The 17,057-nt window shown below is 35.8% G+C and overlaps 1 protein-coding gene across 6 annotated transcripts in view; it reads right to left on the reverse strand.

The window, feature by feature from the left end:
- Nucleotides 1-17,057, reverse strand: part of LOC150081834 (uncharacterized) — a 173,329-nt gene that overhangs the window by 126,380 nt on the left and 29,892 nt on the right. For all 6 annotated transcript variants that reach the window (XR_016547254.1, XM_090378925.1, XM_090378923.1 and 3 more), the window contains exon 5: nucleotides 8,307-8,426. Coding sequence is in view for 5 of the 6 variants with exons in the window: in XM_090378925.1 (XP_090235051.1) it covers nucleotides 8,307-8,426 (120 nt within the window). In the remaining variant the exon portion in view is untranslated. The remainder of the gene's footprint in view (nucleotides 1-8,306; nucleotides 8,427-17,057) is intronic.

Here is a 17,057-nt window from a genome sequence, read left to right on the forward strand (position 1 = left end):
GAAAGAATAATGCAAGAGTTGCTTGAAATTTATGCATCAGAAATTATATCTGAAATACTGAAAAAAATACATGCTGCAGATTATTTCAATGTTCTATGTGATAAAACTACAGACATCTCAGTTTTAAAACAACTGATTGTGTACATTAAATATGTTAATCAACTTAAAAAAGAGGTTAGGGCTAGTTTTGTATCAACTTGCAATATCATTTATGGAAAAGGGGAGACTATAACTAATAAAGTAATTGAAACCCTTGACAGTCTAGGCTTAAAAACTTATAATCTAGTGGCCTGGGATCTGATGAAGCACTTGTCATAAATTGGAAGCAAAAAGGAGTTGCAAAACTGCTCAAAGATAAACAGATAGACTCAATCAACTGTCATTGTATAAACCACTGACTGGCTTTTGCTAGCACCGAAGTAGCTGCTGAAGTGCTTTATTTAGTCAAGTTTAATGATATCTTAAGGCAACTGTTTTTCTTCTTCCAAAATTCCTCCATCAGCATGGTTGGTTTAACTCAGATCCAAAATATAGAGAACAGTCCTCAGATTAAACTTAAAATGGCTAGTGACACTAAATGGCTGTCTCATGATTCTGCAGTACAGCCTCTAAGAGAATGCATAGTGGGTGTTAGAGCTGCACTAGAAAACGAAGACACTGAGTGAAATAATATCACAACTAAAGTTTTAAGTAAATATATTAGAACATACGATTTCATAGCTTCGCTAATAATGCTTTCAGATATGTTAAGTCATTTGTCTAACTTGTCTAATTTGTTTATGGCAAAGGCATGATATTAAATTAACAGAATTGGAACCAGTCTTAGAAGCCACAAAACTATCCATCATGGAATTGAAAGACATCCCTGGTAGTCATTTTCAAAATCTTCATCAGCATCTTGCAGGTGAATGGTCAGATATTCACATAGATTATTCAGATGCTAATGTTATCATGTTCAAGACTACAATCATTTCTTGCTTTTCAAACCTTTTCAATGCAGAAAGTCATGATCTAACTGAGGCTTCTGGGATCCTTTTTTATTATTATTCTAAAAATGGCAGTCCTGCAGTTTTAAACTATGAAAGTACTAAGCTAGGATGGACAGCTGCATCAAAAGCAATTAAAGGCCAGTCATACAAAAATCTAGATCCAAAACAAATACTACTTGAAATGAGCAACAACATCTGAGCTCAGAGTCTTTTCCAAATTGAGCAAAACTAGCTGCTATTGGCCTGGCCATACCTATGAGTGCAGCTGAATGTAAAAGAGGATTTTCTCCACTAAAAAGGATAAAAACATATTTAAGAAATTGCATGAATCAAAACACTTTAAATAATCTGATGCTGATTCAACTGGAAGGACCAGATCCAACAGACCTTTGATTATGAAAAAGGCTGCAGACAACTGGTCTCCTAAGAAGAAAATAATTAATATATAAATATAATTTTAAGCTTAAGGTAATCACTGTGAGCATTACAAGGTTTTTTCATTACTTAATGAAAAAAAAAATCCTAGAAAGTCTTGTTTGTTAGAATTACTATATAAAATTTTAACTTTTGGCAATTTACAAAGGAAATTTTCAACCGTGTTTGAACTGAATTCTAATAAAATTCCTATTTTAATTTATGAAAAAAAATTTTTAACTAATTCAAAATATGTATTTTTATAATAGTCTATTGAAAAAAGTAACTTGTTTATGCAGATGTTGGAATTTTCATTTTTTAGTTAAATATGAAGGAGGCTTTTTGCATTTTTTAAGTTCACTTGTTATGAAACAATGCTAAAGTTATGTTTCCAATGCTAAAGTTATGTTTCCAATGCTAAAGTTATGTTTACAATGCTAAAGTTATGTTTACAATGCTAAAGTTATGTTTAAAGAGTATATAACTGTAAATAATTTAATTTATATTTCAAATTGAAATACAGTCAGTCCTCGTATAACACGTGTTTACACTACACGAATTCGATCATACACGATATCTTCCCCCATTTATATAAGATATTGTTCCCCCATTTATCAATGGGGGAACGATATCTTATATAACACGAACCGAATTTGCTTATACACGATTCGCCTTTGTGTTTACAAGAAATGGCAGTCGAATGCAGAATCGCCCCAACCAAACGCAACACGATAGGAATGAAGAGAAGATTCTGAAAAGGTATTTATGTTTTTTATATCAGTGAAGGGGAAACACATTTCACCATAATAACGTAAAAACCAACACAATTCCAGCTATCGGTATAATCGCAAATGCAATTAGATCGAGTTTACTACCAGTTTATAACAGATTCCACTAGCAGAAACACAACTGGAAATTGTTTTTATTGTTTTATGATAGTAACCCCTAGAAATGTGTTTTAGTAAAATGTGAGGTGTTAATAGTGTATCTCTGCCTTTACGGTGTTGTTTATTCAGTTGATACATGCGCGCAGCTTTGTTTATGTGTATCAAGCGTGCCTCCTCATTTTGTAATTGTGCTTTATTCCCTAAAAATGAGTAAAATACTTAAAAGGTGTGAAAAGGAAGCATCCTGGTGAAGACACTGCAGATTCAGAGAGAAAAACAAAAGCAATATCAATAAACAGAGGCGGACTGGGTCAAAAATTCTTACCCAGGAAAATTTGTAGTGGCCTCATACTATGGTTTATGGCCAAAATCACACCGGCCTCCGGCCCACCGGGGTTTCCCCAGTAAGGCTTATGGCCAGTCCGCCTCTGTTGATAGAGAAAAAATATGAAATTGCGAAATGCTTTGAGCGAAATGAAAGACCATGTGATATTTCACGTGCTACAGACCTAAATGAGGCAATGCCGAGAATTACAAAGAATGCAGAGAAAATAAAAACAACTTTCATAGCAGGAACAACTCAAAGTGTAATTAAAATCCATTAGATTAAGACACAAAGAATTGGAAGAGATGGAACGGCCGTCATCTGTTTGGATAGAAAATCAAACAAAAAACAGTTTGCTTACAATAGAAGCAAAAGCATTAGCAATATTTTATTACGTAATAGTCGTAATAAAATACGTATTTTTAATTATTTATTATATTATAATAAAATATAATATAATAATAAAAAATATTATAAAAAATTATAATATTATTTTTTATTACGTATTTTAATCGTTATAAAATATGTAAGTATTTTATTACGATAATTTATTGTGTTTGGTAATGTTTTGATTACAAATGTGTGTTCAATCCTGGGTGGTCGGCACCTAACCCTATTTTTCCCATAGGGCCTGTTGTTTATATTGCACGAGGGTTTCTAGGAACACAACTATTGTGCTATACGAGGACTGACTGTATTTCATATTGTTTGCATTTTTCATTCATGTAAATAAAAAAAATAAAATAAACATATAAATGAAAAACGCTGGCCTATTGAACTTTTTGTTTTCAATATTATTTGTAAAAATATATATATATAAATATTATTTATTTCATACAGTTTTTGCTTTTATTGCACAAATTATCATTAAATTAACAGAAAATTTTATAATACTGTGCAGTATCTTTTTTTGTCCACCCGGCTATTCATTCATTCCACCCGGCTGGTAAATATTTCTAGGGAGAATACTGTGCATATCTTTCTTAATTTACAGTGGCACCTTTAGGTTCTTGTTCTTCCTAAAACCCTACTTGCTGAATTTAGTAGGTTATAGGCTTTACTGTTTGTTATACATACAACAAAAGTAGGAGAGCTGATTCTTTTTTTTTTTTTTTTTGGCCCTACTTCTCGGCTTGCAAACACATAATGACCAAATCAAAAGCCAAAATAATAAATAAGGAACGTTACAATTAACAGGATCATCACTTTTAATTTTTTTTTTTTTAGTTTTAGAACTTTGCCAATGTGCCCACTTGAGAAGTAATGAATACAGAGGTCCTCAATATGAAACAAGTTCAGCATATGCAATTTTTCTCTTATGCAAAGGCCCTACTTCCATCATAAATTACATTTATGTGAGCAAAATTCAGCTTTGGTTAAGCATGCAGTGACTGAGTGGCAAATGGGTTGGCAAACTTCATTTCATGCCCCTATATCTCAGTCTTTCAATTGCCTTGGTTTTGTATGTAGAGCTGCACTGTATTGTACCTGTGGGTTCTTGTGATTGTATTTTTTGCCCCAACATCCATTTTTTCCAGCAATATGGCTTCCAAGTGTCCTGCATTTCTTCTTCTTCTAGCCCCTGTCCACAATGAAGAGAAAGAGAACAGCCTTAACAATGGAAATGAAATTAGACATATTGAACAGTGCTGAGGCAGGTGAGGGATTATCTGTGCTTGGCCATTCCTACAATCAAGACGAAGTTGTTGTTGTTGTTTGGTTTTTAGGAGCATTAGCAACTAAGGCCATATTGCTCCGGGGATATGCGGTGGTCATTCCCTGACCTTTCCGCATCCTCCATATTTGGTGGTCACGGGCTCGAACCACTGTCTAATCAAGAAGCGTGTGCTACGCACTGCTGCTCCTGTCCACCTGGATACAGAGGCGCCTCAAGACAAAGTACTGTTAGGCATACAATGTTACTTTTTGCCATAGTAACAATGAAGGTGAGAAATTCACTGATTGAGACTGCTGTGTCTACATTGCTTTCAACGACACAGAAATTAAAAAAAAAAAAAAAACAAGAAAAGCAGGCTTAGCAACACTGTTGATTAGGGCTAAGGTTCTGAAAAATCTATGAATGCTCGTGTCAAGAGAATAGTTCTGCCATCCCAGCCCTCTATTACTAGTAAGTGCTAGCTTGATAAATTTTTTAAACAAAAAATCTCTAATCTGAAAATGAGTGGGGAAGCAGAAGTGTGGACTATGTTGCTGTAGCTAAGGAGATTCAAGATATCACAGCCTGAATTCACTAGCAGGTTTTTAATGCTGGTGAAACAAGGTTCTTTTCTCAAAGAAGATTCCACCGAGAATATGCATCATTAAAAAAGAATGTTGCGCCAGGCTTCAAGGTAGCAAAAGACAGGCTTACTCTCCTGTGTATCAACACAGCAGGTGACTGTAAGCTCAAGCTGCTGCTAACTTATCACTCCTTCAATTCTTGTGCATTTAAAGGGACTGAGAAGGAACATAATGCCTTTTAATGGGCAGCTAATAAGAAGGCATGATTGAGTGGCCAGGAGTTTGAGGACTGGTTTACTAATAATTTTGCCTTAGTGGCTCAGCAGCACTACCAACAAGCTAACCTTGCATTCAAGGTGCTGTTCATTCTGAATAATGCCCCTAAACAATCAATAACATCAACTCCAATATCAGTGTTATATACCCATCCTGTAATACAACCTGACCTGACTGATCTAGCCACTTCATCAGCAAGTTACTGCTACATTCGATGCATACTATCTCAGGAATACTTTCTACCAGTTTCTGAATGAAACAGATGACATTGAAAATCCCAGCAGTAAACTTTGTGAGTGGCAGAAATCTTATAATGTGAGAATTCTATGAGGGCTGTTCAATAAAGAATGATCATAATTTTTCATGAAAAACCGCACTGCTTGCTATTTCTAGCTGAACTATAGAATTTAAGACCAAACCAAGCTGCATCACATAACAACTGCACAGTTAACTTTTGCACATGGTGTGACATGCAGTTGGTCAAGTTTATGCCTGTTCAGTTTTGCCTATGTGACAAGCCAGGAACAGTATGCTGCTCTCAAATTTTCTTTCTATCTAAAGGAAACATCAGCTGAAGTGTATGAAATATTAAAAGAGGCTTATGGTGAATCTATTCTTCCATATAGCACAGCTCGCAGGTGGTTTAGAATGTTTAAAGGTGGATGTGATTCAATCACAAAAATCAGTGGTGCTGCCACCACAGAAACCATAAATACTGTTTCTGTAATTGCGAGAGAAGATTGTCATATAACAGTAAGGCAACTAGCAGAGACGTTGAGAATACCAGTAGGAAGCAAGCACGGTATTCTTCATGACCATTTACATATGACAAGTGTTTGTGCATGATGGGTTCCAAGAGTATTCACACCTGAGTAACAGCAAGTTTGCATAGAGGTTTGTTAGGAGCTGCAACAGATGGCTACGCTGAAGATGCTGAGGTTCTGCATAAAGTGATAATGGTGGGTGAGACATGGCTTCATCATTTTGATCCAGAGAGAGAGAGAGAGAGAGAGAGAGAGAGAGAGAGAGAGAGAGAGAGAGAGCAACAAAACTCTCTTTGGAAGTCTATGTCATTGCCAACATAAAAAAAAAGTTGTGGCTTCTGCAGTAAAGGTTATGGTCAACTCTTTTTTTGACATTCAAGGAATGGTTTACTAAAGCGTTGTACCACGTCATATGGCTGTTACAGGACCTTACTACAGAACTGCACTCCACACTCTGTGGGATCACATTCATCACAAATGACTACAACTGCACAAAGGTGGTGGATGCTGCATCACAACAATGCGAGACCTCACACTGCTCACAGTGTCATCAAATACTTAGCCAGCATAATGTCAAATCTGTACCTCATCCACCTTACAGCCCTGATCTTGCACCCTGCATTTTTTTTTTTATTTCCAAAGTTAAAGGAGCTGCAAGGGAAACATTTCCAGTTGTCACAAAAAGTTTAAGAGATATTGGAGGTGATTCTCAAATGTATGTCAAAAATGGCTTCCACCAAGTTTTTGAAGAATGGCAGGCACTTTGGAGTAAGTGCATTTCATCAAATGGGGACTGCTTTGAAAAGGACTATCAAAATATGGATGATTAATAAAGGCATATTGTGAAAAAAAAATATATATATATGATCATTCATTATTGAACAATTAAGTATTAAGAACATCAAGGCAAAACGATGTGAAGTGAAAGCCATCTACCATCAACTGTGCTTTTAAATTCCAGTTGAAAACAGTGTTTAAGCCTTGAAGAGATTGTCTATACTTTCAAAAACTGTCAGGTTACTGAAATATGATGAAAGGCATCATCGAAGGCATGATGTGGATGACCTCAATGACATGACTGCAGATTACCTTAGAAATCAGCCATGTCAATGAAGAGGATGGCAACACTGATTCTTGAATATTGAAAATTTGCACAGGAAGCAATAGACATGGACATCAATTTGAGCTGAATCCTGAAACATGAATTAGAGTTTTCTTGCTGCTTATGAGAGAGTTATGCCAAAAAGCAATGGAAAGAAAAAACAGACCACTCTGATGCAACTCCTGAGATATTCCTCCTCCTCCCACTCACCTGCCTTTCACCTACAGCCTCTAATTACACCATCATCAGTACTGGTGATATAAGGACTGACCTCTTGATGTCACACTCCCTAATATGGAATCCAACCAGGATGATTCCGTAGATAATGACCCTCCATCACCAACTATGTAAAATCTCTAAAATCTCTACTACAACCTCCATTATTTTACACACACACACACACACACACACACACACACACACACACACACACACACACACACACACACACACACACACACACACACTGTCTCTCTGCTTTTATTGGTTTACAAAATCAATTATAATTATTGCCATATCTATTATTTTTATAAATAATGATTTTGTTTCAAATGTAATAAAAGCAATGATTTAAATGTAATAAAATTTTTGTTGAAAATGGGTCTAGAACACTTCTGTTTGGGTTGTTAAACTGACTGATGTTCCTGTGGCCTCTTGGTCATGCTCCATGATGTTTTCTGAAGATGACACCTTTATGGTTTATCAAATTATAGGTGGTAGATGACTTTCATCAACCGGTGAAATACCACCACTTTGCTTATTGGAGGCTTGAAGTGGTGAAACCCATGTTTAGTGTCTAGAGCAAAGTTTCCGGCATCCCCCTTCCCCCATACTTCTCCCTCAACCCATGCACGGTACTAAGTACTATAGGTTTTGATACCTTTCGTGTTTGGGGTTTTCATAAAAAAAAAAAAAAAAAAAAAACATGTTTTGTAAATTTCTGAAGATGTCCAGGCCTTTTCTTTGTTGAGGTATCACCTATGGTCTTCCATCTTCGAATAACATCCACCACAGCAAGTTGCAATTGCACAAACAGAAAGGATACTGATGTAGCATCCAACTGCCATCCCACCTCAAAAGTCTACAGATTCCTATCCATGACTCATACTGACTTCTAATGTGCTAATACTGCTGCACAGACAGAATCATAAGATTTATGTGGGCATGTCTAAGACAATACATAGTGTAGGAAACTTCTGGCACAATATTTGTGGAAGGAGTGTTTGAATACAAGTGGTCATATGGTGTAAATTCATTACTTAATGTGATTCGTGAAAGATATGTTATGAATTTAAAAAAAAAACATACTTTTTTATTGGTGGTAGTTCACTTTTTATTTCACTCTCAGAATCACTTGAAACTGTAGCATCTGAATCACTAGAAGATGATTCGACTGTCTCATACTGCAATAAACGATCCAGAAGAAAACTAAAAAAAAAAAGTAATGTTACAAAGAATTACATTCATCTTTATCACACCATGACACTTAAGATCATTCCATAAACTCAGTCCATTAATATTTGTGTAATACTGTGAAACCTTCCAATAACAAATAATATCAGTGCATGATATGATGTCAGTTACTGAGGTGTCTGCTATGTACCTCTGAATAACAGCACTGCTGTTATCTACTAATGGACAACTCTCAATAACAGAGGGCCAGGAAAATATATACAGTAAGTGCCAGTTATAGTGACCACTGGTTATTAGAATCAGCTGCTCAATAGAATCAAATTTCAAAGAATCAATTTTGAACGCCTGTGATATTTTTCTAAAGCACATTTCTGGAGGTCAGATTTATACAGGTCACAACCATAAAACAATAAAAACAATTTGCAGTTTCCGGTTTATTGGGCTTTTCTGTTAGTGCAATAAATGGGTAGTAAACTTGATCTTATTCATTTGCAATAATACTGATAGCTGGAATTCTGTGTTTTCACATTATTACAGCAGGCCCTTGTTATAACATGGTTCGCTTTACGCTGATTCGCTATAACGTTGTTCTTATATTATAACCCATATCTGACTATAAAGCTGTCACAAATCACTATAATGCTCTTTTACAGATTGAATTTTTGGTATATTTAACGAAATCGTTTCATCTGATGGAGTCGATAGCTCGAAAATGAATAGCAAAACAGCATTAAAATGTTTCCCATGCAGACTTGAGAAATTTTCCCACGCTCAGCGAAATTTTTTTGCACCCTAATTTAATTGCAGTACAGTGACTTGTTACGTAGTTCCGAGATCAACATTTTAAAAAATGATCAAGTATATTGCTTGTAATATTTGCATTATATGCATTTATCCGAATGTGTAGTGATGAGTAGACTAAATATGCATTTAGTCTACTCATCACTCAGTACAGTTCGACATTGTGCGTAACAGACAGTTTACTCGAACATTGTATTATAATTAATGCAACCAATGGAGTTATATTTTCGAAGAGTTAATAATGGCGGATAAGAATGAAAAAGCAACAACGTCTGGATGCAGTACGAAGACTACAAATGTAAGAAAAAGACTGAATTTGAAAATTAAATTAGACATTTTGAAGCGAATCGATTCCGGTCAACGACAAGCGGATGTGTGCACCATAATTTAGAACTGGCAAGTTTAACTGTAAGAACAATTATAAAAAATAAAGAATTGATTTTAGCAACAGGAAAGACAGCTGTTCCACTAGAAGAAACTAGGGCTAGGCTGGCTATTAGGATTGAAATGGAAAGACTTACACTAATTTTATTGAAGATAATATCCAATGCAGAATTCAGTTAAGTTAAATATTATAAAAGAGAGACAGAGAGAGAGAGAGAGAGAGAGAGAGAGAGAGAGAGAGAGAGATTAACCTATATGATGATCTGAAGAAAATTCACCTAAAAAAAAAAAAAAAAGAAAAATGTGGAACCATTTAAAACTAGTAAGGGCTGGTTGAATAGATTTAAAATCCAGGGAGAAGCCGCAAGTGCAGAAGGAGCTGAAACTTTCAAAAAAGAACTTGTTAAAATTATTGAAGAGGGGTATTATGTGTTATACTTCTCAACAAGTTTTTAACAAAGATGAAGCAGGACTTTTTTGGAAACGAATGCCTAAAAGAAGTTTCATATGAAAGAAGAAAAAAACATGCCAGGTTTCAAAGCGGCGAAGGATCGTTTGATTTTATTATTGGGTGGTAACGCTGCTGGGGATTTAAAATTAAAACCCCTTTTAGTTTACCAGGAAAAGGGCCAAAGTACAACCCAAAATCGACACATTTTTTGTGATTAAATTCATCAATTAAATTAAATCAATTAAAATCAATTTAGATCAATTAAATTCATGATTTTTAATTGGAATTTTAAGTTTAATTTTGAAACGTAAGTAGTTACTACATCATAATTATATACGTATGTAATGTAGAATATATTTTATATGTACAAATATTTGAATATTAAATATTTTGACCGACATTTGTGAATCTTTTCACTACCGTTTATTACTGATTAGGAAATATCCTATGGCACCAACAGCAACTCACAAATACTTATGTTACCTTATGGGAATGCTGCGCTCGCTTAGCGTGGATTCACTTAGCGGTGTTTTTCCGGAACGAATTATCAGCGTTAAGCGGGGGTCACCTGTATAGTGAAATGTGTTTCCCCTTTGCTGAAATCTGCTCTTCATTTCTATATCTAAATTTTGTCTCACTTGCATGTGTCGTGTGCTTTGTTATTGATTGAAGCTTATCTTTTTTACTGTGTTTTAAATTTTACTACCAAAAAAAATGTCAGCGAACAGAAAGAGAGTGAATTTGAGTGTAAAAGATAAGTTACTAATTATAGAAACGTACGATAAATTAAACTTAGGCAATATGTCTCAAAGGGAAGTGGCAGTAAAATTAGGAGTGCCTCAGTCATCTTTATCAAAACTGTTAAAATCACGTCACACATTAAACACTAACGTGATTAGTGAAACAAGAAAAAGGAAGCGTGAAGGGAAATGCCAAACAGTAGATGAAGCTCTGTTCGTTTGGTTCAAACAGGCCAGCTGACAAGATGGCCTGTTTGAACATGGCTGACAAGATGGAAGGAGAGGCATGATATTGTTTACAAAAAACTTCACAGAGAAAAACAGGATTCCAATAGTTCTGCAGCTGACACCTGGTTGAAAACTTCTTGGCAAACTGTGTTAAGCACTTATAATCCTGAAGACATTTTTAATACAGATGAAACAGGGTTGTACTACAGGGCTACCCCAGACCACTGCATGATTTTTAAAAATTCCTCCATGTCTGCAGGAAAGAAGATCAAAGACAGGGTTACAGTTCTTTTAACATGCAACATGATGAGAACAATCAAGATGAAGCCGTTAGTTATCAGCAAGAGTAAATCGCCTAGATGCTTTAAAGGAGTAAAACAGCTGCCTGTTGAATATGCCAATAATACCAATGCTTGGGTGACAGCTTCTTTATTTGAAGATTATCTTCGTAAATGGGATTTGAAATTGGATAAGAAAAAACAAAAAAATTGCACTGGTTTTGGACAACTGCCCAACTCATCCAAAGTTGACTTTCAAAAACATTGAATTAGTTTTTCTACCTTCAAATACTACTTCGCTGATTCAACCTCTCAACAAGGGAATAATAAAAACCTTTAAGACCTTTTATAGATTGGATATGTTACAGGGTTACAGTTCTTTTAACATGCAACATGATGAGAACAATCAAGATGAAGCTGTTAGTTATCAGCAAGAGTAAATCGCCTAGATGCTTTAAAGGAGTAAAACAGCTGCCTGTTGAATATGCCAATAATACCAATGCTTGGGTGACAGCTTCTTTATTTGAAGATTATCTTCGTAAATGGGATTTGAAATTGGATAAGAAAAAACAAAAAAATTGCACTGGTTTTGGACAACTGCCCAACTCATCCAAAGTTGACTTTCAAAAACATTGAATTAGTTTTTCTACCTTCAAATACTACTTCGCTGATTCAACCTCTCAACAATAAAAACCTTTAAGACCTTTCATAGATCGGATATGAGGCGAAGAATCATCCAGTCTATAGATGAAGGTTTGGGAACATTATCCGATATCGCAAAGCAGATAACTGTTCCAGATGCACTTCATATGACAATGAATGCCTGGAATGAAGTTTCTGAAACCTGCATTAGCAACTGTTTCAAAAAATTTGGATTAATTATTCATGATGGGCAACTAAGTCACGATACTGATCATGTTGAAAAGCCTAAAGACATGGGTGAACAGGAGTTTAATGATTGGTTGGACATAGTTGGTGATCTACAAGTTACTATAGCTTTAACAGATGAAGAAATTGCCCAGTCTGTTACTGATAATTTTGCCGAGGAGGAGGAAAATGAAGATGAACCTGAACGAATTCCAGTTACAAAACGGCAAACTCATGAAGCTATAGCCATCATGAGGAGAGAGTTGGAAGAAACTGGTGCAAGTGATTGTGAATATAGAAAAATGAATATAGCAATCTAAAATAAGTGACTATTTTAAATTATAATCATATTACAAAGTGTTATGTTTAATTAACATGTATATTAATTAAGCTATGTACATAAGTATAAATTTATTTTTATGTATCTTTTAATTGGTAATAAACCTTTGGTAATAAAGTGTAAATTTGTGCTTTATATCTTTATTTTTATAGCCTCTGGATAATAATTGTCGATTTTCGCTTATTAGAATCAAAATTCAATTTGCAAACGTGATCACTATAACCAGCGCTTACTGTACTTTATAATTGAAATCTATTCACTTGAAAATCCAATTGCAAAAAAAATGAGTAAATAAGTTTTCTGATTGTACGCACATTTCGGTTACAATCAAGGTTTAAAAAAATGCATGATTAAAATATAATTTAAAAAAATTGTAAAAATTGTTCATTTACCAACAAGTAACTTAAGGAGAATTTTTGTTTGAAACTAGCTTCCAATGGCATCATCACACTGAAGACAGAAAATATTTTATCTTCCAGCATAGTTTTTAGATGATGGCCTCTTTCTGAGATAATCAACTAAAACCCATACTGGAAGATAAAGTATTTCTATTTTATTTAACACGAAAAGAGGTATTTTTGGAGTGATTGGCAAATATAAAAGAGTTGTAATGCGGGATGCTAAGTAAACGGGAATAATGAGGAAATTACAAGAGAAGGTTTGGTTTGTGGCATGAAGTCGAGTTGTGGTAAGTTTTAGAAAATATGAAAGAGTGAGAAATTAAGTAGAGTATTGGGATTGGTTGAGAGTCCTGTGGGAAGAGATTCAAACTACTAAGGAAAATGGGTTCAGAGGAAAGGTCATGAGTTGGGGATTGACGGTGTGTGGGGGAGTTACCGTTTGGAGAGAGAGTTCAGAATTCATGGACACAAGATGAAGAAGAAAAAGAGAAAAAAAAAGATAGTGAGGCAGAGAGGAGGTGAGGACATGAGTTCAGGTTAGCGAGGTGAGATGTGAGAAAGGGGAGAAAAAAGAAACACGAGAAAGTGGTGGAGAGAACGTGGAGAGTTGGTTTGTTTTTGTTTTTGGAAGTGCGAACGAGTGGAGATCACGTGTTCTAAAGTATAAAATAAAAGTGGGGGTGTCCAGTATCGGTTGGTTGGCGTGTCGAGCAAAGTAACCACATGTTGTATTTCTGAAGAAATTTCATGTAGGAATCTACAGATGTGTCTAGATCTGGCCTGTCGGGAATGAGCCAGGTATGCAGGTGTGTGGAAAGAGAGAGTCCAGTCATTGGGTGGTCGGCATGCCTAGCAACATAATCGCATGCTGTATTTCTGAAGTAAAAAATGTGTATGAAGCTACAGATGCATCTAGGGTCCGGTCCTGTCGAGAGTGAGCCAGGTATACAGATATGTGATTCGAGAAATCTATGTGAGAAGTAGTATCCAGTCCATGAGCGCCCGAAGAAAAAGATCACCAGAAAGATTTGAAATAGACATGAGAAGCCTGTCTGCCACAGAGGAAAACCAGAGTGCAAAGGAATTGAAGGTAGCGGCCCATTTCGGAACGTAAATGTGTTTCAGTTTTTATTGAACCCCAAACTCATAGATTCATAAGCTAAACTCTGAGAAAATTTTTGATAGTTTCTTTCAGAGGAAATCTTTTTTTGTTAGATTATAGATAAGCTAATGACCATGAAATGACTTAAGGGTATAAAGAGGTAAAGAAAAAAGAAGAAAAAAATATAAGGGAATTAATAATAGAATAAATCATAGGTGTAGTAGGATGAGAATGTGCTAACCTATATTGCTGTTCTAGTTTAACAGATGATAATATAAAAGATACAATTCTAGATAACGTGTTAATGTGTAAAAGGAAGAAAATTTTATTTTATTGAGAAACCTTGAAAGAAAAGGGGAACCCTACCCTGTATCAGAACAGGAAAGCAACATAAATGCTTGTGGATGAGGTTGTAATAAGCCTATTGATGTGAGGTTAAAATAGTAACTGATTTGATAGTTGTTGATAGGTAGGTGATTTGAAAGAAATAAATGATTTGCAGTACATACTACTGAAGTAAGGTGATGAAAAATAGTAAATGATTTGATGTGTTGATAAGTGATTTGACAGAAATAAGTGATATGTAGAAAATACTACTGATGTAAGTGAAGAAAATAGTAAATGATCTGATAGAAAGGTGATGGATAGACGTTGGTGATTTGTAGTAAGTAAGAGAGAACTGATGTAAAGTGATATGTGCAACCTATAAAGGAAGAGAAGCACCTTTTCCTAAGCAAAAGTTGGAATTTATCGTGTGTGAGAGATTACCAATAAGGAAAAAGGAAAGAAAGGGTTGTGTTGAGCAACATAAATTATGCATACATGACGAATATTTGAAAATAGTTGATGATGTAGTAGTAGTAGTGGCATGTGATGCAAGAAAGCTAGTGTATGAGCTTATGCAGCATCAGCCAAAAAAAAAAAAAAAAAAAACACACCATTCCCTCCAAATGCCTGTCCAGTTCCTCCTTAAATTTATTTAACCTGTCAACTTCCACAACGACAGATGGAAGTTTGTTCCAGCAATTAACCACCCGCTGGCTAAAGGCAAATTTCTGCACATCTATTCTACATGTCTTTTCTTAATTTGAATTTATGCCCCCTTAGGTTCGTAATCTAACAACTGGAAGGATCCCATCAGAATTCAGCGTGCTCAACCCATTCAAGGCCTTATACACCTCAATCCGATCACCATGCAGGTGCCTAGTCTCCAGCCACTGCAATTTGCAGAACTTAAGCCTCTCTTGGTAAGAGGATCCCTTCATTCCCCTCACCAATCTTGTTGCCCTTCTCTGTACACGCTCAAATAAATCTACATCCTTCCTAAAAATGAGGCCTCCAGACCTGTACGCAGTACTCAAGGCGTGGCCTGACCATTGCATTATACATGTGTGTGAGATGGTGAATTCTCTTGTATCACAGTTCTCATGTGCAAATTTAAACTTGGAATTTGTATATATATATGTAAATTTTGTTTATATACGTCTCATAAAAAATTTTGTTATTTTTGTAAATTTTGTTATATAAGGTTTATTAAAAGTTCATTTATGTAAAAATTTCTGTTGTTTTCATGCTCTGCTATCCCACCACTTTACACATGCTAGAATTTGGAATTTGCTGAAAGAAGCAGTCAGCGTTGCGATTTGCAAAGTACAAATGCAAAGTACTGCACATGGGTAGAAGTAACCCCAGAGAAACGTACCAACTGTGTGGTACTACACTTAAGGTGGTAGAAAATGAAAAAGACCTGGGAGTAATTGTGCAGGCAGATATGAAGTTTTCTGAGGAATGCAGACAGGCTGCCAGGGCAGGTCATGGGGTTTTGTCAATGATATATAGGAATTTTGCTAGCAGGGAAAAGGAGGTGATTATCCCTCTGTATAAGGCGATGATCAGGCCACGCCTTGAGTACTGCGTACAGGTCTGGAGGCCTCATTTTAGGAAGGATGTAGATTTACTTGAGCATGTACAGAGAAGGGCAACAAGACTGGTGAGGGGAATGAAGGGATCCTCTTATCAAGAGAGGATCCCTTCTTAAGTTCTGCAAATTGCAGTGGCTGGAGACTAGGCACCTGCGCAGTGATCTGATTGAGGTGTATAAGGCCTTGAATGGGTTGAGCATGCTGAATTCTGATGGGATCCTTCCACTTGTTCAGATTACGAACCTAAGGGGGCATAAATTCAAATTAAGAAAGGACAGATGTAGAATAGATGTGCGGAAATTTGCCTTTAGCCAGCGGGTGGTTAATTGCTGGAACAAACTTCCATCTGTTGTTGTGGAAGTTGATAGGTTGAATAAATTTAAGGAGGAACTGGACAGGCATTTGGAGGGAATGGTGTGATTTTTTTTTTTTTTTTTTTGGCTGATGCTGCATAAGCTCATACATATGCTTTCTTGCATCACATGCCGCCACTACTACTACTACTACTACTACTACACAATGAAGAAATGACTGTTGCGGAAATATTTGAACAGTGTTGACTTTTTCTTTTCATCAATCAATTTCCGATAGCCGACAACAATCTTCTCTGGGAACTGGCGAAATAAATATCGCAGAGAACCTGAAACCTTTTGTTTGAGGTTCTATGCGATACAAAAGATTTCATCTAATTCTTTTACTGTTATCTCCTTCGCGGTAACATTTTCATCTGGCTCATTTAAAATTTTGAATTTTTATGCAAGTGTGCATTGACTTTATTAGCAGGAGACAAACAAGTAACATGTCTTCTTCTGATGGAGCACACCAAGGCAGGCAGCAGGCAAACGTTTGTTTATTGACCGTACTACTCGCGGTAAGCTTAACGCGCGATTCAAATCTTTTTCAACTATCGCATAAAAAAAAAAAATTGCGTTAACTGGAAATTTGCATCGTGTAAAGTGAAAAGTGGCATAATTTTTCAAATAGCGTTAACTGAAATTCGCGTTAATCGAACTCGCGTTAATCGAACTCGCGTTATGCGAGGCCTTCCTGTATAGCAGAAAAAGAAGGGAGAGATGTTCACTGCCTTCAAGAAATTGAACAACTACATACAGCCCAAATGGCAAAAGCACTG

The sequence above is a fragment of the Mastigoproctus giganteus genome, chromosome 8 (assembly GCF_048544385.1).
Source record: "Mastigoproctus giganteus isolate SK-2022 chromosome 8, ASM4854438v1, whole genome shotgun sequence".
Lineage (NCBI taxonomy): Eukaryota > Metazoa > Arthropoda > Arachnida > Uropygi > Thelyphonidae > Mastigoproctus > Mastigoproctus giganteus.